This window comes from Rosa chinensis, chromosome 3 (assembly GCF_002994745.2).
Source record: "Rosa chinensis cultivar Old Blush chromosome 3, RchiOBHm-V2, whole genome shotgun sequence".
NCBI lineage: Eukaryota > Viridiplantae > Streptophyta > Magnoliopsida > Rosales > Rosaceae > Rosa > Rosa chinensis.
The window spans coordinates 246,063-268,496 of NC_037090.1; the positions used below are offsets into that span (position 1 = coordinate 246,063).

A 22,434-nucleotide genomic window follows, 5' to 3' on the forward strand; every position below is an offset into this window, starting at 1 on the left:
TGCAGAAAGCCCAATACCACACAACTTTCTTTTTCATTGAAAAGGCCCAAACACCTAAACATTGGGCCCAGTCCGGTTGTTTTTGATTGAAAAGGCCCAGCATCGGGGGCCCGGTATAGACGCGACGTCGTTTATTAGGAAATCGGGGGTTCTAGTACTCTTTCGACCTGTCTAGACTCTAGACTCTCACACGCACAGAGCCACAGCCGAAAGCAGCAACCATTTCCGGAGAGAGTTAGAGTTACAGTAGAGTAGAAAGAGGTCTAGTCTTGTTTTCAATGGGGGCGAGAAGCGTAATGCTAAAGTACCTGAGAGTGCCGGTGGTTCAGGCTGTGCGGCCAAACCCAAGCTCCTCCGTCACCTCCCCTCTCCTCAACGCCATTCGCGCCCGCTTCTACTCCGAAGAGGTCAGGGGGACCTTCCTCGACAAGTCCGAGGTCACCGATCGGATCATCACCGTCGTCAAGAACTTCCAGAAAGTCGATCCCTCCAAGGTAAATCCCCTATTTGTTTCCTAATTTGTGGCACGATTCCTTCTCTTTCGCTCCTCACAACATCGAATCAAAAGTTGATAACGCAATTGTGCAATGAGAAATTATTATTATTTTTTGTGGAGAGTTATATTTGTTCGAGTTGAAAATGAAAACAAAAAAGTCGAGTGATGAGGATTCACATACCTACTGATAGTAATGGATAAAATTAGGGTTTTGGAATTGTCAGTATAGGATCATAAAATGTTTGTTTTCAGTGTTGAGTCATAGCATTGTGGATCTTGTATATGACAGGCCGTTGTGACACACAAGTAATGACTGTATTTTGTGTATGCAAAAGTAGATGTGGATTTGGGATTGAAATTATTGCTCCATGTATTTGGCTGATTCTGGGTTCATTTATTTGCAGCAGCATGGCTGTTTGTTTTTATTAGAAACTGAAATGCACAAGTCGGGAAAATGCTGGTTTTAAATGTGCTGAAACTTAATTTCCTCTTTAAATTTTCATCTCAGCCAGGCACTCGGATTCATCTTGTTTGCTTATTATTGCGTTTTTCCATAGGTTTAACTTCTTTTAAGAAATACTTTCTTTTTTAGTCCCTCGTGTATATTCTCCTTAGGTTTCTCTCTTTCTTCCTCCATATATTACTGTAGGTCGCCAGAATTAGATATCTTCTCATGAAACATGGATAGATATGTGTTCGTATATTGAATGAGCTAGATCATATTCTTCAACCAACACTAGTGAAATTGATTGACATTGTTGATAAACTGGCTGTGACTTTTCATACTTGAAACCTTCATTACTTAGTTGAGTTATTTTTTGAGCATTTGTTTGGTTTTGTTTTGGATGTATTCTTCCTACTGTGGTATTAAGGTCCGAACTCCCAGGGAGCTTTAATGCCACATTGTGACCCCTAAATCTTGTTTTTGTCCAAGCTCTCCGACTCTAGAATCTAGATAGCCTTTGAGCTCCGTAATATGGAAGAACAAAGATTATAGATTTAGTCGGCATCTGTCTAAACTAGCCTTCTAGTTAACTCTCAAGATCCCTGATGGTTTTAACTTGCCTTTGAAATTATATTCAGTCTTAGAAAACTTGGATCTGGGGGTTGAGGGGAGGATACTAGAGAAGATTTATGTGGGGTGACCTTGATCTTTAAACTTTTCTGTCGGGAGTTAGTATATCCCTTCCTCGAATGTATTCATTAATTTCCAGTCACATTTTGAATTTGTTTTGATGGCTATTATGCTGCTAAGTTGCATTCCAGTTTCTATAATCTTCAATGTTTGTTATTTCTCTCTTGGTAGGTTACTCCGGATGCTCACTTCCAGAAGGATCTTGGATTAGATAGTTTAGATGCTGTTGAGATTGTGATGGCGCTTGAAGAGGAGTTTGGGTTTGAGATCCCAGACAATGAAGCAGACAAGATCAACTCCATTGGTCTTGCTGTTGACTTTATTTCCTCTCACCCTCAGGCAAAGTAGGGTTGGCATGAAGCTTCATTTTATTTGCTGCAAGGAATAGCTGTAGAACTTATGAGCTTCATATCTCTTTCCCACCTTTTTTCTTGTTAATCCTACTTCCAAAAAAGGAGTTTTTTGGTATGCTTAAACTTCAGTATGCTGGCATTTCCAGTTTATGGAAAGTGTGTAAACAACTTCATTGATGTTTTGTTTAAATAAAGTCATTTAGTTTATTGCTTGTCAAATCTCAGACTAGTGTTTCATGCATTATGGTGTAGGTATTGTATCCTAGAATCAGATTGGATTAGAATCTAGACTACAATATGTTTGTATATGTTAGGTATGTAGAATGAAAATTCATCCATAATGTGTCGTATTACAAGTATTCGATAACTGGATTTCCGAAAGGAGGGTATGCACTGGAGTCTTATGCAGCAGAAGTCAAGCCTGCTGGGTGCACCGAAGTCATGTACAAGTCTGATTATTGTGAACGACAGCTTTATCTTGTCCTACCCATTCGTTACTCTCTTTGTCTTGGCCTAGGAGTAAACTTGACTTTAAGGGAAGACTTTGAATAACGCGTGTCACGAAAACAGGAGGAGACCCCAAGTCAGGTCTTTTGTTAAGAATACCCTTCCTCTTCAATGAAACTACAACTATATTTATACTTCTGTTTCCTTATTCACTACCTGCCGGGAAGTTTACTGCAAATGGGTCTCGGTTCGGTAGATGACCCCAAGTCAATCATAGGAAATGTTGTTGTTTTAGCAATTAGCATAATGACAACCGTAAAAATGCAACTTTTTCGGTTAAATATCAATAACTAAGATTGTGCACTGAATCAAGTCCCCTGCCGATATATAGAAGAATTTTTGCGAAAAATTACCACATTTAGAGAAGGGCTTGGTGATGCCTTTTTTTTGTTTTTTTTGTTTTTCGAAATATTTCCTCATACTGTCATACATAATACAATGGTGCAGGCCGCGCAATAAGAAAACTAATCATCTAGTTTAGTTAATTGGAGTGGATGGATTGAATTAATCATGAGAAGAAAGAAAATAAGAAAACACAATTCTGATTGGGTAATGAAACGTTTCATTCATCTCTCATTGGTCGAACCAACTCGAATTGCAAAGCTGAGCCATCGGCGCTCACTACCCCACCCCACCCCCACTTGAGGGAGACCATGACTTGAACATTTATATTATTATTATTAGGTATTCAAGTCATCTAAGGGCATTGCCGAAATTAAAAAGCAGAGTGTGGGCAATCTCTTGCTTGTTCTAATATAAGTTGGCCAAAGACACAAAGCGAGAGCAGTAGTATCTCAGTTTGTTGCAACTTGCGCAAATGGCAAAGCAGCTTAAGCTTCAATTGTTGCAACTTGTGCTATTAACACTGTCCTCACTTTTCTTCAACTTCCATTGTTCACGCTCAGAAATCATTTTTGAAGAGCGTTTCGAAGGTATCATCCTTCTTTCGAGCTCCTTGACTCGCTCAAGTTTTTTACTTTCAGTAACAAAATATGCTCACCCAGTATCTCTTAACTGTCTCTGATCTCAACTCAACCCACACCTTACATGTTCTGAGAAACTTTTTATTTTTTACTACTGTGTGAATTAACAGAATCCAAGTCAAGATGAGCATTGACTTTGGCTCTTTCTTGGATATATAGACTAGTTGATGGAAAAACCAAGTGGAATCTTCTTTGGCGTTTTAGTTTGGTGGTTTTGGTGATGTACTGACTACTGATGTGTGTGTGTGTTTGTTTGTTTGGGTTAATTAGATGGGTGGAAAAGCCGTTGGGTTCAGTCCGACTGGAAAAGAAGTGAAGGTAAAGCAGGTTACTTTAAACACGCTGCTGGAAAGTGGCACGGAGACCCAGATGATAAAGGTATGCTTCATATTCCCTTCCTAATTATATGCCATACTAAAGAATTACTTGTCTTTTTCATAAGTTGATGAATTTATTCACTCTTGTGTTGTAAAGTCTTGCACTTTTTGTGTTGCTAAGTAAATGAACTCATCATCTGCTCTTCATCATACATTGGCTTGAAAAAAATGGAGTCTTATTGTTAGTCCATTGGCTAGAATAAGTATTTGTATGAATTTGTTGTTGTTTCGTCTCGTTATAATGAAATTTCTGAAAGAAAGTTTGTGAAAAGTAAACGTCCTGTTTCTTACAAAGTAAGAGTTTCTGTTAGACATGCTTTGATTTTTATGGCTTCATTTGTTGGGTGAACTACTGGTGGTTTTATTCTTCTGATGAAATGCAGAGGTAATTAACATTTGACAGTCGAAAGGAAGTAAAGTTTTGGATTCATGATTGTGTATCTGAAATTGCAGGAATTCAGACGTCTAGTGATGCCAAACATTTTGCCATATCTGCAAAGATACCGGAGTTCAGTAACAAGAACAGAACGTTGGTCCTCCAATATTCTGTAAGGTTTGAGCAGGAAATTGAATGCGGTGGGGGTTACATAAAGCTTATGTCTGCATTTGTTAATCAGAAGAAATTCAGTGGGGATACTCCTTACAGGTTTCTTTCGTTTTACTCAATCTATGCACATGTTTCTATTCCTAGAACCGACACAAACTACAACTCTCAATTCTAAGATTCATCCCTGATTATGCTGAATTTTTTTTGTGTAGTTTAATGTTCGGACCAGATATATGTGGAACGGACACAAAGAAGCTCCACGTTATACTCTCCTACCAAGGCCAGAATTACCCCATCAAGAAGGATTTACAGTGTGAAACTGACAAGTTAACTCATTTCTACACATTTATTCTTAGGCCTGATGCAACTTATAGTGTCCTCGTTGACAATAGAGAAAGGGACTCTGGAAGCATGTATACAGACTGGGATATTCTTCCACCAAGAAAGCTCAAAGATGTCAATGCAAAGAAGGTACATTATATGTTAATGCTCTAAGGTTCTATCATGTGCTAAAGGCACTACATACTCAGTAATCTGTAGATTAGATCACTTAATAACTTCATTATGGTAATGCTTTTCCTGTAGGATCAATTTCAATTTCCATTTCAAATCTTTTGTCTTCAAGAACCAAGTTATATGATAAACTTCTAGGTTTTTCTTTCTCTTTAACTAAAAAGTATCATTTACTGTTCTTATAGCCTGCAGACTGGGATATGAGAGAATATATTGATGATCCTAATGACATCAAGCCTGAGGTATGGAACATTTCTTTCATTTCCTAAGGCTTTGTCTCTGTGACTGTGCATAAGTAATGTCTTATTGACGCATTTCTTGGTATTCCAGGGATATGATTCAATTCCAAAAGAAATTCCAGATCCAACAGCTAAAAAGGTCAGTTGATTGGTTATACTGTAATTTTATATAAACAAAGCTACATATGTGAAAAAGCTACTGCCATATTATCCGATTTTTCCCATTCTTCGTTTGCTTTTAGGACTGTGACTAATGTCCACTTGTGCTTTGATGCATATTAGAAGAAATGAAGTTAATAGAAATATTTCTTATTTTCCCCTTCTAATTAGCCCGCTGACTGGGATGAAGACGAGAGTGGTCTATGGAGAGCTCCAAAGGTACCAAATCCAGCTTACAAAGGACCATGGAGACGCAAGGTAGATTAACTAAGCTTTTAAGAAGAGAGATAAAACTGAAGGTCAATCTTTTGGCATGCAGTTTCTATTTTCTAATTTGTGACTTATACTTCCATTTCAGAGAGTCAAGAACCCAAACTATAAAGGCAAATGGAAGACTCCTTATATTGATAATCCAGGTATGGTTTAGTAAATAAATAACATTCTCTGGCATGGTACTATAGATTATTATAACTACAGATCTTAAAAACAGATATGTGAAGTTTAGTGATTTCATTTTTCTTCTATGCAGAGTTTGAAGATGACCCTGATCTTTATGTGCTTAAGCCAATTAAGTATGTGGGGATTGAGGTTTGGCAGGTAGGACTGCACGACATTATCAATTTGTGAATATAAGGATGTTATTGTCATTGTGTTAATGTGATTAAATAATGTGGTGTAGGTAAAGGCTGGTTCAGTTTTCGACAACATTTTAATTTGTGATGAACCAGAATATGCAAAAAAAGTTGTTGAGGAAGTATTTGCTAATAGAGAGGTCAGTGATCCTCTATCGACTGTAACTGGTATTTACTAGTTCATTGGCATCTAGCTCACAATAGTTATTTGTGTTTCTCCTGTGGTACTTCAGGCAGAAAAGGAGGCTTTTGAAGAAGCAGAGAAAAGGAGGAAAGCACAAGAGGAAGAGGTATTCTATGCCGTAATCACTGCTTATGAGAACTTCTTTCAGGCTTAATTAGTTGAGTTTCATTCATAAGTATTTTGTGCTCTTATTTTGCAGGAAGCTCAAAGAGCAAGAGAAGAAGGTGAAAAGAGGAGACGAGAAAGGGGTCATGATCGACGGCATCGGGACAGATATAGAGACAAATATAGAAGGGTAAGCTTGAATCTTTCATCTGAAATGTAGATATAGGTTTTCAGAAAATCAGATTACCATTGATGAACGTTTTGTTTGGTTTTTTAATGGTACTCAGTTTAAGCTTTTAGTTCATTTGAATGTCTTACTAATCCACTTCTAACTCGGATGTTTATACTCCACAGCATCGCGATTGGGACGATTATGATCATGTAAGCACCAATTTTTCATTGTGTTTTTTTTTGTTGGTTCTTTTTCTTTTCTACTGGCATTAAAGAATTACAGTAAATTAAGGCGTGAACACCACTTACAGATGACCTTTTCATTTGGTTTGCAGGATGAGCTATGATTTGATGGTGTTGTGTTCCTCTTGGTCTCGGTTTCATATAAAAGATATTCAGTCACTTATTTTCGATGTAATAACTTAATTGCAATGTTTGCAATGTCCTTCCTAGCTCGTGTCACTTTTATTTTCCGGAGTATGTATGCGCTTTGCTTTCCCTTTATTAGGTTCCACATGTAACTGTAAAGGGTATCCATTGTTGAAGAAGCAGTAGTTGCCCTACAGGCGGCAGTCTTGGCTTAAAACTTGTATAATCAATTACAGGAGAAATGACATTAGTTGTTTTTCGATGTTATACATTTTGCATTGTTCTACAAAATCCTTGTCCATGTAACTTCTAGGCTTCCACTTTTACACGTTAAAAACGCCTTGTAGAGAATTGACCCTCAAAATGTTACCTATAGCTGGGTTTGAAAGGTAAATGAATAATACAGCTATGTATTTAAAACTACAGTTGGTCATACAATATGGCTGCATTAACTACGCGAGAGATTCTGTCAGTTGTTGGAATAGTTAAGATTTGCTGCTGCTACTTACTGTATGGATCTCATGCTAACATACTCTAACCTGACTGAATCACAATAATCAAACACAAGATAACTATTACAATTCCAAAACCATCGGCAGGATCTACATCAGTGCAAGTTTATTTGGGAAAGCATGCATGGTCCTAGTATTTGCTTCTACATAACATTGCAAATAAATTACTCTAATAATTAAACAAACCACAACCAGACATGCCTTTGTTCTTGTTCGCATAAGCGATCCTCTAATAATATTATTGTCAAAAAGTGGGAATCGTTTATGAACTGAATAAATGCACAATTCTCTACAATACTAAATTCGAAATTTTCAACAATTCAACCTTTCCATTCAGCGGCAACAGCCTTTCTTACTATTACAATTTTGGCAAAACTACTGAATTTACAACCCTCATGACGGTCTCTCCCCCATGGGATTAAAGATACAATCAACAGTCGAACCTAAAATGTCATTCACTCGAGGCGATGTTGCATCATTCAGAAACAAGTGAAGAAAATGGCTATCTTCTTCGCACAGAAGAACTTGACCCACGTTGGATTGCAGCTGGCTGCTGTGCTTGGCCAGCAGCTGAGGGAGCACCAACCTGTTCCTCGGCCATGTTCATTGCTTGGGTTACGGCATTCATAACAATGAGCCCAAGAGGGATCAGGTACATCCACTGATACAAGCATTCCAGTAGAGTCCATCAATAAAAGAAAGTTCATCCGTATGCTAAAATGTTATATAATACATGTGATAGTTATGAGAGGGAAAAATGCTAACAATTAACTCCAAGAATACTCACATATTTAGCCCAGAAAGACCTTTCTTGTGGCGGTACAACTTCACCTTCTACTCCCTCACCACCGAAAACCTCCTCAGAAAACACTGGAGCTCTGTGAAAACATTTTGTAATAGAGATCAACTTTAGGGGCCTTCACAAAAAACTTTGACGATCAAATCATAGACAGAATCCACTATAAACACAAAGCAAATAGATCATTCTACTGATTGCTGATCCCCTGCATATTTACTAATACAGAATACAGATTAACCAGATTAACTGCAATTTTATATATGCATTTCAATCAACCACGGAACATATTTAAGATCAATACACCTTATATCAATGGGTAACTATTCTTTTATGTAATCAGTGTCTTCACCTTTTCTAGTTGAGAAGTTGAAATAATTAAGAACTTTCAGTAAGAGTTTAAGCAGCAAGCACAACATGCAACACACTGAGGATATAATGAACTGAGAGCATCTCACCTTGGTGCCTGTTCACTGTTCTTCAAAACTGTGTGAGAGTTAAAAGACCATTTTGAAGGCTGGAATTACAAATCAAAGAAGATGTTGAAAGGTCAGATTACTCAACAAGATTCTAGCTCACAAAGCCTTAACTTATTAGATTACCCCACCCTTGACCTATCATAATCTTCACACCCTCCCTCACCACCACTTATGGCAAACCCAAGTGCTACAAAGCCTTAGCTTTTACTCACACAAAGAGGGGTTAATCTCATGTGGTCTGTGAAGAAGCCTCGACTTTTATTTATACAGATACACCATCATATTGCTGTTTATCTTAGGTTCATTAACAAACAACTAGAAACAAAGAAAGATTGATCCTCGCTTACAAGTCTCAGTTGCCGAGGATATGGGCACGCCCCAGGGGAACCATAATTAACTGCCAGAATATTAACTCCATCCTGCAAAACAAATCTAACCTTTGAGACATGCACAAGACTTGATGGTTGTAAAGAAACAGGAATCTATTAATAACATGGGTCCATCTAGTAAGAAGACTATGTAGTCCAACAAAATTGACAAGACATTTTTCCAATTGAAGCTGTCTTTTGACATCTGTCTGTAGTTTTAAGAAACAGTTCAAGAGTAATCCGAGTATATATTCACATATATAACTCCTATTCTATCAGGTGCAAATTTAGTTATAGGCAATCTTATGCAATAGTTTTCAACAAGAAGTTCTAACCAAGTCTCTTCCCTGAATATGGGTTTGCCCCAAGCACCTGCATATGCAGCTGCAAGGCGCTTATCAAGTTCATAATCAAGCACAAGGATGGATTTTGAAGAAAATTCTCGAAAGTGTCATTATAACAGCACAGGTGGGCAATAGTGTTTATTGTCTCATTAACAATAAAGTTAACATGAGTTTTATTTCCCCCTCTTTCTTATTAGAGAAAGCACGCCAATTGTAGACAATTCTTAGAACTATTCCTATTTAAAATACTCTCAGAGATACACTAAAAGTTTAGAAGCAGAAAGCAAAAAGTCAATATGAGAAAACAGCAGGAAGAGTTCAAAAGATTTATAACATTGAGGATTACCGTGTGTATAACAAAATGTTCATCCAAACCCTCTCGCAGAAGACATCTCTGGATATACAAAAATATTGTTAGTGGTGTCTCCTTTTTAATCCCATGTGCATTTAACATAAAAACACCATATGGAAAGCATGGAGAGCAATAGATGCATAAACTTTATATTTGGTATTTATTAAGAGAAAGTTGCAACTAAGTTTTTAAGTTCTTTGATCATGGAGATAGACTCCTTAAAAAAAAAAAAATAGCAGCAGAGAACAAAATAACAGAATAAAATATTGCACATTTACACAACAAGTGCAAAGACAATAATTATAAAAGTATATGATTAGTCAATATTATTGAAATCCTTGCTTAATAAAGGGTGCTCAAGACTTGCCGCTTTTACTGATGAAATAACATAATCCCTCCCAGGAGGATTCGCAACACTGGATGGCAACCTTATGCTATAGAAGTCATCTCCTTTCAGCAGTAGCTGCAAAGATAAATCAACATTTCAAATTAAGTTAGAGTGAGAAATGGTCAAACTCCATCAAACGCAAGAAACATGAGTTTAGGGTGAGAAATTTACAGAAAACTCCTCCTTCTCCTCTTCAGTAAAAGCATTCCTCGAAAACCGAAGCTTCGTTAGCGTCTGTACAGAATAATACCATGTTAAATTGAAGGCGTATCTTAGGTTTTCTTGGATTACAACTAGTAAAGCTCAAAAGTATGAAGCTTTTTGATCAGCACCTGAAGATTAATTATTCACCTAAACTTGCTCAGCAACCAAACTAAAACAATCAACCTCTTAATCTATCAAACTCTGAACCCCTCATTTTCTCATCAAGCACCTCACAACTCAAAACAAAACACACTAATTTCCATCTAACAATAAACCACAAACAAATCCGGTAAAGAAAATTTCAAAACTGTGAACTCAAATCAAATCATTGATTGATTAACCTCCAACTGCAGCTCAAAATTTTCAGTTTTCTAAAAAAGCTTGTTAGCAACGAAATAGAGCAAAGACAGGAAGCAACGAACCTGACCACCATGGCTCCATGTCTTTAAGCGAGCACTGAAGGTACCGGCGGGAGAGAAATCAGAGTCCCCGAAGGCGTGATGGAGCTCGAACTGGATCTTGGAGTCGGTATCTTGATCGGAAAACCTCCTCCGGCTGGTTGTTGTGGTCGGTTGCGGCTGCGCCGGTGGTGAAGAAGATCGCGTGTAAGTGAGATCGGGAGACTTGGTGGGCACCCCTCCTTCCAGACCGAACTCCTCGTCGTCGAGCAACAGCTCATCGGATTGGAAACCTACTGAAACACACAACAAGGCGGAGACTGCGAAGAGGAACAACAAGTCGCCGGCGGAGAGAGAGCGCGCCATTGCTTCTTTTGCTTTCTCTCGGTCTCTCCCTCTGTGAGCTCCACTGTATCGAATCAGAGAGGGACTAATACTCTTATGAAACAGTAATGGGCCTAAAATTGGGCTTGGGCCGATAGAGTCAAGTTGTGCCGAATTTGAAAATTATATAAAAGTGGAAGGGCATGCGAGCAAAGCAAATATTATTAAGTACAATCCAGAAGCGAGCGTTAACACAAAACTTGAGAAATCCAAATCGTGTGTTTTTTTTTTTTATCTCCCAAATCCGAAACAAACCCTAATCAAACGAAATCCAAAGCTGTGGAGTAGTCGAGAGAGCCATGGACGCGCTGAGGAAGCAGCTGGACCAGCTCATGGGAGCCAATCGGAACGGCGACGTCCGGGAGGTCAATCGCAAATATTACGATCGCGATGTGTGTCGCCTCTACTTGGTCGGACTCTGCCCCCACGAGCTCTTCCAATTAACGGTAACCAAATCGTTTATCTCTACTATTATTTGATTCATACGTTTTTGATTGATTCCGATGAGAATTCAATCTTGATTTTCGTTTCAGAAAATGGATATGGGACCCTGCCCGAAGGTTCACTCTCTGCAGCTCAGAGAAGAGTATCCTTTTAACACGATTCATTGCTTCAATTTTGATTTGATTTGAATGTGTGTTTCGGTAATCTTTCAATACTAGTGGAGCCTTAACTCTTCCGTAGATACAAAGAAGCGAGAAAACAAGGGACTGATAACTATGACAGAGACCTGGAGGATGTCATAGAGAGGCTCATTGTTGAATGTGATCGAAAAATTTCTAGAGCCCTTAAGCGCCTCGAGGATGATGATGCAAAAGCTGCTATTGCAATTTCTGTCTCTGAGGTTACTCAGGTGATACATCATTCGTTGTCTCTTAGTTATAGATTGTGTTTCGGAGGTGAAAGTGACTGAATGCTTATGTATTGGTTTCCATTGCAATTGCAGACACCGGAGATACTTGAGTTGTCAAAGCAGATCAAAGAGAAGCTTGAAGAAGCTGATAGATTCGGTAAACCTTTTTTAATTTACTGTATAGCTTCTGTTGTCCGTTATATGTACAATTTTTTGTTATCATTATTATTATGTGCTACAGTTTTCATTTTGTTAACGTCAAATTCGCAGATCTTGAAGGCAAGACAGATCTTAAGATTCGGGCTCTGGAGATATTAGAAGAACTCAGAGGCAAGAGGGCAGACAAACAGGTACAGATAACTTCCCTGGAATTAGAAATATATATATATATATATATATATATATATGCGCATATAAACTGAACTATCTTTGTGCTGCTCCTTTATGTGGTTCACTTATTGACAAATTTTCATTGCTCTTAACTTACATTATTTTGTAAACAGTCAATGCTTCTTTTGGATGCTTTCAATAAGGATAGGGCAGCTTTACCTCAACCACTGCCAAACCCACCACCTTTGGCACCGTTGCCTGTAGTTGTTCCCGACGCTCGAACACAGGAAATGATAAATGAAAAGTTGAAGAAGGCAGAGGACCTTGGTAAGTGAATAGTTTCTCAATTTTGAATTAGGTCCTGTCAAACGCTAATTTTGAATACAAGATGAGTATGAATTTACCTTCATATACATTCATGAACTTCTATATACCCTTTGATTGTCTGCAATCGTCTGCAATAGGTGGTAGTGATCTCTGCATTTAGTTAGATGAAGTTATGGTAGTGGTTTCTTTGCTGACTTTTATGGCATGTACGATGACTTTCAATGGAAGCTGATTTTTTTTCTTTTTCATGTTTATCTGATTGTAAAGATCATGGCCTGAACCAGAATTGAATTTTCAGTGTTGGCATATTCATTCATCAATTTCTTTTGAATATGTTTTTGGAACAAAGTCTTTACCTCATGCTTTAGATTATATTAGTAGGAAATTTAACTCAAAAAGTGTTGCGTGCTTATCAGATGTTACTTTTCTGCTGTTCTAGAAATCTTTTTGTTAGTTTTTTTTCTTTAGTATGTGGTCCATAAAGTTCATTATCATCTTTAGGTGAGCAAGGAATGGTTGATGAGGCGCAAAAAGCATTGGAAGAGGCTGAAGCACTGAAAAAGGTATTAACTGAATAAATAATAATAATATTGTCTTGTAATAGTTAACTGGTTCACCTGTTCTGCTACTCTTGTTAATATCATTTTATTTAAAGTCTTGGATCTGTTGTGTTCTTTTTTTCTTTCTTGCCAATGACCGGTGAGGGACTGTATATTTGTTTTCAGTTGCCTGCCCGGCAGGAGCCTGTCCTGGATTCCTCCAAGTACACTGCTGCAGATGTGCGCATTGTGAGTTCTTTCTTCTTCTACTTTTAATCTATCTATTAATTTATTTGTTACATAAGGTAACAATGACAAACTATCTGCTATATAATTCTTCCATGTCACATGGAAAGTGCTCATATATATTGCTCCAGCACTTTGGGCATATGTCACACATTTGTGGTTAGAAATGGGAAGAAGATATTAATATTGTGATCATAGGTTGTAATTGTAACTCCATACTTTCCTCTTTGTTGTTCAATTATTCACATTAGATGCTTGCATGCCTGTATGTTTTGTCATTGTTGATATCCTTTTCTATGGAAGGAAGAAAATCTCTGATATATGCGATGCTTTCTTGCCCATCATTTTCATTAACTTGTTAATTATGCTGTTGTTTCAGACGGATCAAAAGCTGCGTGTTTGTGACATCTGTGGAGCATTTCTGAGTGTTTATGACAGGTGAAAAATCATGAATACCATTGCAACTCTAGTTTCTAGTATTTTAGGTACAAATAAAATTAGAATTTGGGGTTTCAAGTGCTTCAGCTTTTGACCCAACGATTATACCTTGTCACCAGCAGGCTCTTGTGCCCAGTTTTACGAGGATAACTTTTGCAGCTAAAGAATGTGCGTCTTTTTTTTGTTTCATGTTTGTAGATCATGCTATTGTTGACTAGTAATTTTATGGGAATCTGTACTGTACATGAAGAAACCTGTTGGAGCCATTGCATGTCTAAAGTGACTATCCTGAGCTTTTTGTTGTTGTTTTCAGTGATCGTCGTTTAGCTGATCATTTTGGTGGGAAACTTCATTTAGGCTATATGCAAATCCGTGAGAAGTTAGCAGAGCTGCAGGTATGATGATTGTTCTATAATTAGATAAACTTTTCTTAGGTTGGTTTCATGGAAGAAGTTACTGAATTGCTAGTGCTGCTCTCAACAAAGATGTTTTCAGCATTTTAGGCATAGCCTCATATATGTAATCCAAGTATTTCAATTTACCTGCCAAGTTTTTAAGTTATTTACCTGCAAAGTAAGTTTGCATTGTGAAATTTGGCTCAGGTGCTCTGGTATTGTTACAAACTTATAGAGATCTCATATTACGGTATCTGTGAGTATATATTTTTTTTGTGAAGTCTTTTTTCACTATTATTGAGCTGCTTTTCTAAAGGTTCCAAGGGGGAAAGAAAAATTATGGAATGGAGAATGGGCAAGGAATTATGTTTTGTTTTTGGGTAAAGGTGTATACCTTTTGTATCTAGGCCATGGAATGGAGAATGGGCCTTGGGTCATGCCTTTTAAAATGCTGTACTTCTTAGTTTAGGTATTTTACAAGGGCAAAACTTTTTTCTTCTCTTTTTATTTTTTATTGAAAAGGAGGGTAAAATTGTTTTCAGTTTTGAGGAAATTTAAAGAGTTGGTTTTGGGTAACAGTTAGTCTACTTATGAGAATGGAGTAAACAACCTACTTAATTCATTTCATGATTACACCCTGAAGGATGTTAGGCTTGCAATTTTTCGACTCTAGTGGAATCTGTGTTCAAAATTATTTGTTACTCTTTTGATGTACTATTTCAAAGATTTTACCATCGATGGGATTATGATATGCTATATGAAACAAAATGAGCTAACAAGGATTATCCATAACATCCTTCTGCATAGAGATTGCCTTGTTCTGTTTAATAAGTGTAAGTTGCTTCAAGCTGTCGGATTTTGTAATACGCTTGCACATTTTTTCTTTTTTTTTGAATTATGAAGGGAGCAATCCTTGTCAATTGGCCTTTCAATTTTATATAAAGGTCCATGCGTATGGGCATGCCAGTTGTTTTAGTTGCTTTGCTGTTTGTCTCATTGTTAGCGAAGATCTTATATGTTGTTTACTACTTATGGTCTACCTCTAAACCCTCATGTTGCATCTCTTCATAAGCAATTTAGTTTTTCATGTCCATCTTAGTAACAAAAGGGGTGCCAATTTCAGGCTGAGAGAAACAAGATTCGCAAGGTTGATCGGTATGATGAAAGAAGGTAAAATTCAATATGTTTGTGTAACAAATATCTATATCTCATACTCTTTACATAATTTTCATTATAAATATGATTCATGTCTTTTCTTTTGATTATTTGCCATATAGATCAAAAGAGAGAAGCAAGGAACGTGACAGAGAATCAAGTAGGGACAGAGAGCGGGGAGATAGCCGTGACCGGGGGAGGGATCTCGATCGTAGGAGCAGAGATCGTGATAGGTACTATGATCGCGATCGTGGAGAGCGTGACAGAGATTCAAACCGTTCCCGCAATTATGATTCAAGAAGTCACCGTAGGTCACGCTCTCGGTCACGTGAACGTTCCAAGGATTATGACCGAGAACGTTCCAAGGATTATGATCGCCACAGGTGATTGCTCATCCGTTATTATCTGTTCTGTTGACATACATGCTTCCTACTTTTGTGTTGGATAAATGAATGTTTTCATCTCAGTGACTATAGAGTTGAATCTTGTGTCTGATTTTCACTCTTGGATGGGAATGAAAATCAGTGACATGACATCTACTGGGATACTTCTGTGCTTGATATAATCAAGTATTCAATATCATCCAAAGACTGGAACAACCTTAATAAATCAGTTTTCTGTATCATAATGGACAAAGTGCCAACATCCAGCAAAAATTCATTTAAAGCTGTCTTCACAATTCTGTTTGTTACACACTTTTTGTAGTCTGTCTGCAATTTTGTGAAAAAGTACGATGGACTTTTTATTATCTTGAAAACGGACCTAATAGCTTGAAGCATGCTTTTAGAGGGCTTTGTGGCTTCTTTAAAGTGCTTCTTGCCAACCTGTAGAAATGGCTTCCCTTTTGGTCTCTCCTATTGTCTTAACTACTAAATTTTTGGTGTGGGTTTGGAGGACAAGATAGTTGCTACCTTATGTTGATCACAAGCCATGTTCGAGTCCTTGATTTCTGCCAGAGTGAATTTGAAGCTGGGCTTTTTACTAGTATATGCTTTCTGGTTGAGTCATATTCATATGCAAGTTTGAAAACTTCTTAGGATCATCATCTGATATATTAATTGGTTCTTCCAGGCGTTATGACCGATACTAGTTCTTGCTTTGGAGTATGCGGAAAAAGGATAATTCGTGTTCTTGTCTAGGTCAGTTTTAAAACTTATGTACCCAGATGGTATAATGTTTCTTCCTAAGTTCTTTTGTTGGAGTTGAGCTGTTTCTCCTGTGATGGATGTAAGGACTGCTGCTTAGTTTTTCTCAACTTCATAATTAAGAGGTATGCATGAGAGGTATGTTTTACTGTCTTAATATATCACTAATTCACATTTTCATGATATCTGACTGATCTTTGGCAAAAATAGTTGTAATTTTAAGTAGTCACTCCCTCCTTGAAATTTGACTCCCATGTTAAAGAGATATGTTGGCCTAAGAGATATGTTGGCCGGGTACTTGCATCCAGTTGCCATCATTTAGTCTAATCCATATCATGTAGTGTTGGAAAAGAGTGGTGGGATGAACCTAACTTTTCAAGAAATCATCCAGAACTCTTTACGAAGATGGAAGGTCTCTTTGGCAAAGATAGACTTGTGCGGTGTGTGATCCGGATCTGTTCTATCAATGATCTTGTGCATATAAAAGCTTCAGGACATATACATATGTTCTTGCAAGTTGTAGTTGTGAGGTTTTGATATTATGCTGTGAAACAATTAATGTCTGAACTGTTATGTGCTTGCTGGAGAAAGTTCAATTGGCCTATTTATATATTTTAAAAACAATCTCCAAGTTTCTGAATCAAGTGATTTAACATGTATCTTATTCATTAGGTTTTTAGCTCTTTTAATGTAAACTTATAACAAATCAACACCGAACAGCTTGCATCGGTTTTCCTAGCTCATGACATGCCTTGCATAGCTTGCTGACTCATGTAGTGTTGTGCCTTACCTGACCCATCTTGTGCCTTAGCCCATACACTTTTCCCTGGACTGTGCACTACAACAACATGCTGTTTTTGTAATGCTTTACCTAATGCATATGGCTAGATGAAGTTTATGAAAACTATATATACACATAGTTTTGGGAAACTTGGTGCATGGAAATTTGATGAAACTGGAGATAAGGCCCGACATAATTTGTGTAAAAGTTCAGGGTTGATCATGATTGCCATAGAAAAGGCTGCGATCCATTGCACACTTTTGAAAACCTAATAGCATGTTGCAAACTATTTGATTCGGTTTTTCATGAAGAATCCCATGGTGACTAATTTTTTTTTTTTTTCACAACTCTAATGGTTTTAGCAACACATATCACCCATATTTTCAATGGTGTTTAACACCTTTAGATGTTTAACACTTACTATTCATCAGAAAAGACCTCCCTTCACCTTTCTTCTCAACCGGAAACTTGCAACAAGAGACCATTACCATCTAATTGAACTTAGGATATGGTAGTGGGGCATTAACTATTTGTGAGGGTGTTCTTTGCTGAAGTAAATTTAAGTGGTGTCTTACTCTTTTCTGTTCTTTAAGTTTTCCTGTTCTCTAATTTGTGTACTTCAGATGATGCTTGTGATGTATTTGGTTTTGTGTGGAGTGTAGTACTGTTTATGGAAGCTTGGGACCATGATAATTTAAAGGTAACCGACATGCATTCGGTACATGCTACGTGCTCTAATCTGTGCCCAAGAACCTTCGATGCGTGTCAGTTTGTTCTAGGGGTGGACATAAAAGCTAGAAAAATCGGCCTAGACTGGCCGGTTTATTTTGGACTTTTAAATTTGATAAATTGCGCGGTGTGGATTTAATTTTTGTCAAATTCGGTTCGGTTCTGGTCTGGTCTGAATTAAAAAAAGAAAAAAAATTGATGGGTCCAGTTGCTGCCAATTAAATTTTTTTCTTCTTTTTATATTAGGACGTCTTCTTCTGTTTTCCGCTTCATAATTTCTTTTCATTTTCTTCTTCCTCCCTTCATAATTAATTGGATCGAAAACAATGAAATTTCCCCAAAACTAGTGTGCTATGCAAGGGTTTTTGGCTACATTTGGGCGAAATTTGAAGCAGCAATCAACACGTAAATTTGTTGAAAAATGAGGTTTCTGAGGAAAAACCAAAGGAAACATGAGGTTATAAGACACGTGTCAGCCTTTGTACATCACTCGATACCTCAAAATGTAATGGTTTGAATTACCTTACCAAACACTCGACTCGTAAGTTATTTTAAATCCATCCTCGGGAAAAACCCAAGGGAAGCTCTTATGATGTTAAGGGTGTTTAAAAGCACACATGAATGGAAAAATTAATTGGATCGAACTATCGAAAACTATGAAACTTACCCAAAACTCTTGTGCTATATATAGCAAGGGTTTTGTGCTCAATTTGAGCGAATTTTGAAGTAGCGGTCAATACGTAAATTTGTTAAAAAATGAGGTTCCTGAGGTTAATATAAGACGGGCTAAGCAGTATTGAGAATTTTCCCGGCTTTCCCGTTCTGAAATTTTAGGACACAAACCATTCAATCAACAATGAACAAAATCAGCAAGCATTAATCAGCTATTGCATTTGTTTCCTGAATTGATTAAGAAACCAGCGAGTGAAACTGAAACACATAAAATTCGAGCAATCAGCTCCATAAAAAAACAAGTGACTGAATCAGAGCTGGCGGCCGGCGGCATCAGCAACAAAGGGCAAATAAGGAGTCCTACCCAAAATTGAACTAACCAACCCATAAACAAAGCAGAGAACACTGAACACGAAAATACCATTGTGCCCCCAGACCATGAGCTTGTATCCCAGACCGGCCTGACCCGGACTGAAGATCCTCTGAATGAGGAGCGGGAGGACCAAGAGGACGTCCAAGGTGACGGCCTGCATAGCATTGAACCTGACATAGTGGCTGAAGCTAGGGTTTCTGACCACACCCAAATAGAGGGCGAAGAAGGCGACGAAGCTCGAGTAGGGGATGGACCGGTAGAGGCCCAACAAGGGAAGCAGCGGCTCGAAGAGGAGGCCCAGTTTGGGGAACTGGAAGAACAGGTAGCGACCGTACTGGAGGGAATTGAAGAAGGGGAGAGTGTAAGAGACGGCGGAGATTAACCGATCTGTGGCGGGTGTCGTCGTGCCGGAGGAGGACATGCAAGTGATGGTCCTCGATTTGGGTTTGGGGAAAGAGAGCGACCTGTTGGCGATGGTGGACGGGAACGAGGAGTGGAATTTGGGCATCATTTTTAGGGTTTTGGGAGTAGTCGGCGACAGGCCGTGGAGGACATGGATGGAGGCCATGGCCTTTAGCTCTGCGAATTTTGAGAGAGAGAGAGAGAGACTGGGTTGCTTCGCTTCGCTTCGTTTATTAATGGAAATGATAATGGGCGACGACACTGAGCTTTAACCCAGGCCCACAAGGAGGCCCACGAAGAAGACTTGTTCTTTTGAGTATCAAGCCCCAGCTACATACTAATTTGCACCAATCCAAGTGGAGATTCAGGATCGTTCCCTCTGGCTCTCATCATGTCCAAAATTTTAATTTATACTTCAACATAACACCACAAGGAAATCAGTTTCTTTAACATTTACAGAAGACGGAATCAAACTCAATACACAACTGAACAACCAATATATGATTGTATCGTATCCATACTAACAAGTAAACTTATATATTATGACAACAATTGACATAAATTTCAAGCAAATCTGTGAACAAGAACCAACCTGACCCGACGCCCTCGTCTGACTCTTGACTATACTAATATTACTATATATGTAGACCAACCAGCCCAATCTTCATTGCGTCTCTTTTCACTCTCTTTCTCTCTCTCTCTCTTCTCCTTACCAAAATTGTTCTAATTTTGCCCGCAAAGACACGAGCATCAGGCCAACATGTCCATACAGAATAGCAAGCAAGCAAGCACACATATTCAAAGGCCAAACCAGAAACTTTGTCATCCACTTCAGGCAAAAGGAGAAAACATAAACTAAACTAAAAATCCCTCAGCTTGACTTGATCGAGATTACTTCAACTGTATCTCTCCCCTCCTGCACAATCTATGAAGCAGCTTTGTACCCAACATCTTCTGATAGAGTCTGCAGTTTGATAATATCAATCAATTTTAGCACCAGCTCAATTACATATAATCCCACAAATTCATTACTTTCATTTTAGGACTGAAAGAAAGTAAGGAAGGACAAAGTACTAGAAAATAATCATTGAGAACACATTCTCAACACCAAAATTATTGAGAAACAAGGATAATGGCATTTAGACATAAGCACACTTTAAAATTACCACGTGCTAAACAGAGCAAGTGAATAAGATATACTCATAGAGCCAACACAAATTTATCTACATAAAGAAGTTCAACTGGAGGATGAGGAAACCAGAATACATAAAACTTAAGTGACTCTAGAATCCACTTGAAGTTCTAATATAAACTGCTTGGGGTCAGCTATTATCATTCCTTGGAATCACAGAATAGTTCAAAACTGTAAACGGGATGCAAGACGACAGCACCAGACTGAAAACAAGTTGGAAGTAGAAAAAGAAAAGTATCTTCATGAAACGTATACTATCAGTTCACAAGATAAATATGCATTAGAAAAGAATTTCAACCTCAGACATTGTTATACTCCATGAGGATTTTAATCCTTTAACCCCATACACAAAAATAATAATTACAGTAAGGACAAGCTTGGTCAACCAACCATCAGAATCTTGGACATACATTAACGGTTTTCACATGAATGAACATGAACTTAAGGAAGGGCTTGTCATTAAACACCCCACAATCTAATTCGGGAAGAGATGCCTGTCATCTTTAAAATCCCCCAATCAAGCTAGTGCCAAAAGCTCAAGCTAGTGGGAAGAGTCAACATAAAGTTCATATGATACACGACCATGATTACCATTCGTAATGCTCCTAAACCTGTCAAAAGCCTTGACTATTGTGAAGATAAAACATCAGCATCAAATCTTTTGCGAACGGATATGAGAGCATCAAACTCTGTCCAACTCCACAATTCAAATTGCCCCCATGTACTTACACTTGAACAAACATTGATTATAGCTATTTTCCTTGAATCAATTAGATATTAACCTATCAGCAATGTGATCCCATCCCACCGAATTTGTCATGTGAAGTTTAACTAAAAGAATGAGTTCATATGATGAACACCAGAACTACGGTTTCCTATGAGAAAATCACATACACCCCACACAACTCTGCAAATAAGAGACTTGTTCATTTTAAGCAGAAATAATCACAATCCAACAACACCAAACAGAAGTCTCCCAGTGAATGAAGGAAGTAGAAACAATCACATTCATCAAATCGAATTGAGAATCAGAATCTACCTTGAGGTTGAGCTCAGATGGGGAATTGGAGGAAGAAGAAGAAGAAGAGGAGGAGGGATCAGAAGGATCAAGAGCAGTGCAATCGGGCGGAGACTCGAAGAGGGACAAAGAGAACTGCTTGTCGACAACGCCGACATCGAAGTAAATGAGGCCGGAGCTGGGCACATCCACTCGGATACCTTTCACCGGAAACCAAAGGAAGAGCTCCTGAGCGGAGACGCCGGACAAGTCGGCGATTCGGCCGAAAGTGAGGGTCCCGGAGACGTTGAAATCGTAGCGGACCTGATTCTCGAACTTGGCGCGGCAAGGCTGGGGCAGAAACACCCGGAATTCGCCGCTGGAATCGTCCAGGGAATATTCCGTGATGCCTTTGGGGAGGAGGCCGATGGGCAAGCCATATTGCCGGAGGTGATCGTAGATGCTTCCTCCTCCGATGCTTGCTTTGCTGCTGGATTTGGGGGCCACGGCGCCGATCACAGCAAGGAGGAGCAGAAGAACAAAGCCCACAAGGGATTTTGGACCCTGCAATTCCAGTCCCATCTTTTGTTTTGACTTTTTGAGAGAGAGGCGAATTTTGGGTGGTGATTGGTTTTCGATTGTTTTAAGGTTTTGGGGAGAGAAATGAAAGAAAAAAAAAAAAAAGGCGGTTTTGTTTTTCCTTTAATTTTATTCTGTCTGTGTCTGGGTTAGTTAATGTGCAGGCTGGAGCTAGCTCAATCATTACCATATTTGGTTTTTCCTTTACTTGATTTTTTTCCACAGCTGAAATTTGGCATGATTTCTACCTACAATATTTCCCAACGGAAAACTGATGCTAGAGATT

The 22,434-nt window shown here is 38.3% G+C and overlaps 6 protein-coding genes across 7 annotated transcripts; 3 read left to right on the top strand and 3 right to left on the bottom strand.

Moving 5' to 3' along the window:
- Positions 1 to 172: 172 nt before the first annotated feature.
- LOC112191547 (acyl carrier protein 2, mitochondrial) lies at positions 173 to 2,203 on the top strand. Its single transcript, XM_024330910.2, has 2 exons — positions 173 to 494; positions 1,803 to 2,203. The coding sequence occupies exons 1-2, from the start codon at positions 279 to 281 to the stop codon at positions 1,977 to 1,979; spliced, it is 393 nt and encodes a 130-aa protein (XP_024186678.1). The 5' UTR covers positions 173 to 278; the 3' UTR covers positions 1,980 to 2,203.
- A 1,058-nt stretch (positions 2,204 to 3,261) lies between these two features.
- Positions 3,262 to 7,041, top strand: LOC112192403 (calreticulin-3). The gene is made up of 14 exons (XM_024332117.2): positions 3,262 to 3,423; positions 3,745 to 3,852; positions 4,305 to 4,497; positions 4,611 to 4,869; positions 5,097 to 5,153; positions 5,242 to 5,289; positions 5,481 to 5,567; positions 5,668 to 5,725; positions 5,839 to 5,906; positions 5,989 to 6,081; positions 6,175 to 6,231; positions 6,325 to 6,420; positions 6,585 to 6,611; positions 6,737 to 7,041. The coding sequence occupies exons 1-14, from the start codon at positions 3,309 to 3,311 to the stop codon at positions 6,746 to 6,748; spliced, it is 1,278 nt and encodes a 425-aa protein (XP_024187885.1). The 5' UTR covers positions 3,262 to 3,308; the 3' UTR covers positions 6,749 to 7,041.
- Positions 7,042 to 7,484: 443 nt separating this feature from the next.
- On the bottom strand, positions 7,485 to 11,029 carry LOC112192404 (ER membrane protein complex subunit 10). The gene is made up of 8 exons (XM_024332119.2): positions 10,636 to 11,029; positions 10,181 to 10,243; positions 9,989 to 10,084; positions 9,616 to 9,663; positions 8,905 to 8,976; positions 8,537 to 8,595; positions 8,070 to 8,160; positions 7,485 to 7,943 (listed from the first exon to the last, which is right to left on the bottom strand). The coding sequence occupies exons 1-8, from the start codon at positions 10,975 to 10,977 to the stop codon at positions 7,785 to 7,787; spliced, it is 930 nt and encodes a 309-aa protein (XP_024187887.1). The 5' UTR covers positions 10,978 to 11,029; the 3' UTR covers positions 7,485 to 7,784.
- Positions 11,030 to 11,181: 152 nt separating this feature from the next.
- Positions 11,182 to 16,608, top strand: LOC112193221 (putative RNA-binding protein Luc7-like 2). Of its 2 annotated transcripts, XM_024333293.2 has the most exons (13): positions 11,183 to 11,441; positions 11,529 to 11,581; positions 11,680 to 11,848; positions 11,942 to 12,005; positions 12,119 to 12,198; positions 12,352 to 12,505; positions 13,007 to 13,068; positions 13,231 to 13,293; positions 13,670 to 13,728; positions 14,042 to 14,123; positions 15,247 to 15,293; positions 15,401 to 15,661; positions 16,350 to 16,608. In XM_024333293.2, exons 1-13 carry the CDS (start codon positions 11,295 to 11,297, stop codon positions 16,366 to 16,368), a joined length of 1,260 nt encoding a protein of 419 aa, XP_024189061.1. In that variant the 5' UTR covers positions 11,183 to 11,294; the 3' UTR covers positions 16,369 to 16,608. The 2 variants fall into 2 exon arrangements, with proteins under 2 accessions (XP_040372364.1, XP_024189061.1); XM_040516430.1 differs by lacking the exons at positions 15,401 to 15,661; positions 16,350 to 16,608 and adding an exon at positions 14,331 to 14,379 and having other exon boundaries at positions 11,182 to 11,441; positions 15,247 to 15,285.
- Positions 16,609 to 18,790: 2,182 nt separating this feature from the next.
- Positions 18,791 to 19,686, bottom strand: LOC112195082 (protein TIC 20-II, chloroplastic). The gene has a single exon (XM_024335433.2). It carries the CDS (start codon positions 19,544 to 19,546, stop codon positions 18,917 to 18,919), a length of 630 nt encoding a protein of 209 aa, XP_024191201.1. The 5' UTR covers positions 19,547 to 19,686; the 3' UTR covers positions 18,791 to 18,916.
- A 117-nt stretch (positions 19,687 to 19,803) lies between these two features.
- LOC112195083 lies at positions 19,804 to 22,255 on the bottom strand. Its single transcript, XM_024335434.2, has 2 exons — positions 21,612 to 22,255; positions 19,804 to 20,344 (listed from the first exon to the last, which is right to left on the bottom strand). The coding sequence occupies exons 1-2, from the start codon at positions 22,149 to 22,151 to the stop codon at positions 20,306 to 20,308; spliced, it is 579 nt and encodes a 192-aa protein (XP_024191202.1). The 5' UTR covers positions 22,152 to 22,255; the 3' UTR covers positions 19,804 to 20,305.
- Between the last annotated feature and the right edge of the window lie 179 nt (positions 22,256 to 22,434).

Excerpts from the sequence above, each read along its gene's own strand:
- LOC112195082 (XM_024335433.2), bottom strand. The coding sequence starts at position 19,546 with ATGGCCTCCATCCATGTCCTCCACGGCCTGTCGCCGACTACTCCCAAA.
- LOC112193221 (XM_024333293.2), top strand. The coding sequence starts at position 11,295 with ATGGACGCGCTGAGGAAGCAGCTGGACCAGCTCATGGGAGCCAATCGG. Across the intron at positions 11,582-11,679 it reads TCTCTGCAGCTCAGAGAAGA|ATACAAAGAAGCGAGAAAAC; the intron begins GTATCCTTTTAA and ends ACTCTTCCGTAG. Across the intron at positions 12,006-12,118 it reads TGAAGAAGCTGATAGATTCG|ATCTTGAAGGCAAGACAGAT; the intron begins GTAAACCTTTTT and ends TCAAATTCGCAG.
- LOC112192403 (XM_024332117.2), top strand. The coding sequence starts at position 3,309 with ATGGCAAAGCAGCTTAAGCTTCAATTGTTGCAACTTGTGCTATTAACA. Across the intron at positions 5,726-5,838 it reads TCCTTATATTGATAATCCAG|AGTTTGAAGATGACCCTGAT; the intron begins GTATGGTTTAGT and ends TCTTCTATGCAG. Across the intron at positions 6,421-6,584 it reads ATAGAGACAAATATAGAAGG|CATCGCGATTGGGACGATTA; the intron begins GTAAGCTTGAAT and ends TATACTCCACAG.
- LOC112195083 (XM_024335434.2), bottom strand. The coding sequence starts at position 22,151 with ATGGGACTGGAATTGCAGGGTCCAAAATCCCTTGTGGGCTTTGTTCTT. Across the intron at positions 20,345-21,611 it reads CATCTGAGCTCAACCTCAAG|ACTCTATCAGAAGATGTTGG; the intron begins GTAGATTCTGAT and ends ATCAAACTGCAG.
- LOC112191547 (XM_024330910.2), top strand. The coding sequence starts at position 279 with ATGGGGGCGAGAAGCGTAATGCTAAAGTACCTGAGAGTGCCGGTGGTT. Across the intron at positions 495-1,802 it reads AGAAAGTCGATCCCTCCAAG|GTTACTCCGGATGCTCACTT; the intron begins GTAAATCCCCTA and ends CTCTCTTGGTAG.
- LOC112192404 (XM_024332119.2), bottom strand. The coding sequence starts at position 10,977 with ATGGCGCGCTCTCTCTCCGCCGGCGACTTGTTGTTCCTCTTCGCAGTC. Across the intron at positions 8,977-9,615 it reads AACATTTTGTTATACACACG|GATGGAGTTAATATTCTGGC; the intron begins GTAATCCTCAAT and ends TTTGTTTTGCAG. Across the intron at positions 8,596-8,904 it reads ATCCTCGGCAACTGAGACTT|CCTTCAAAATGGTCTTTTAA; the intron begins GTAAGCGAGGAT and ends TTGTAATTCCAG.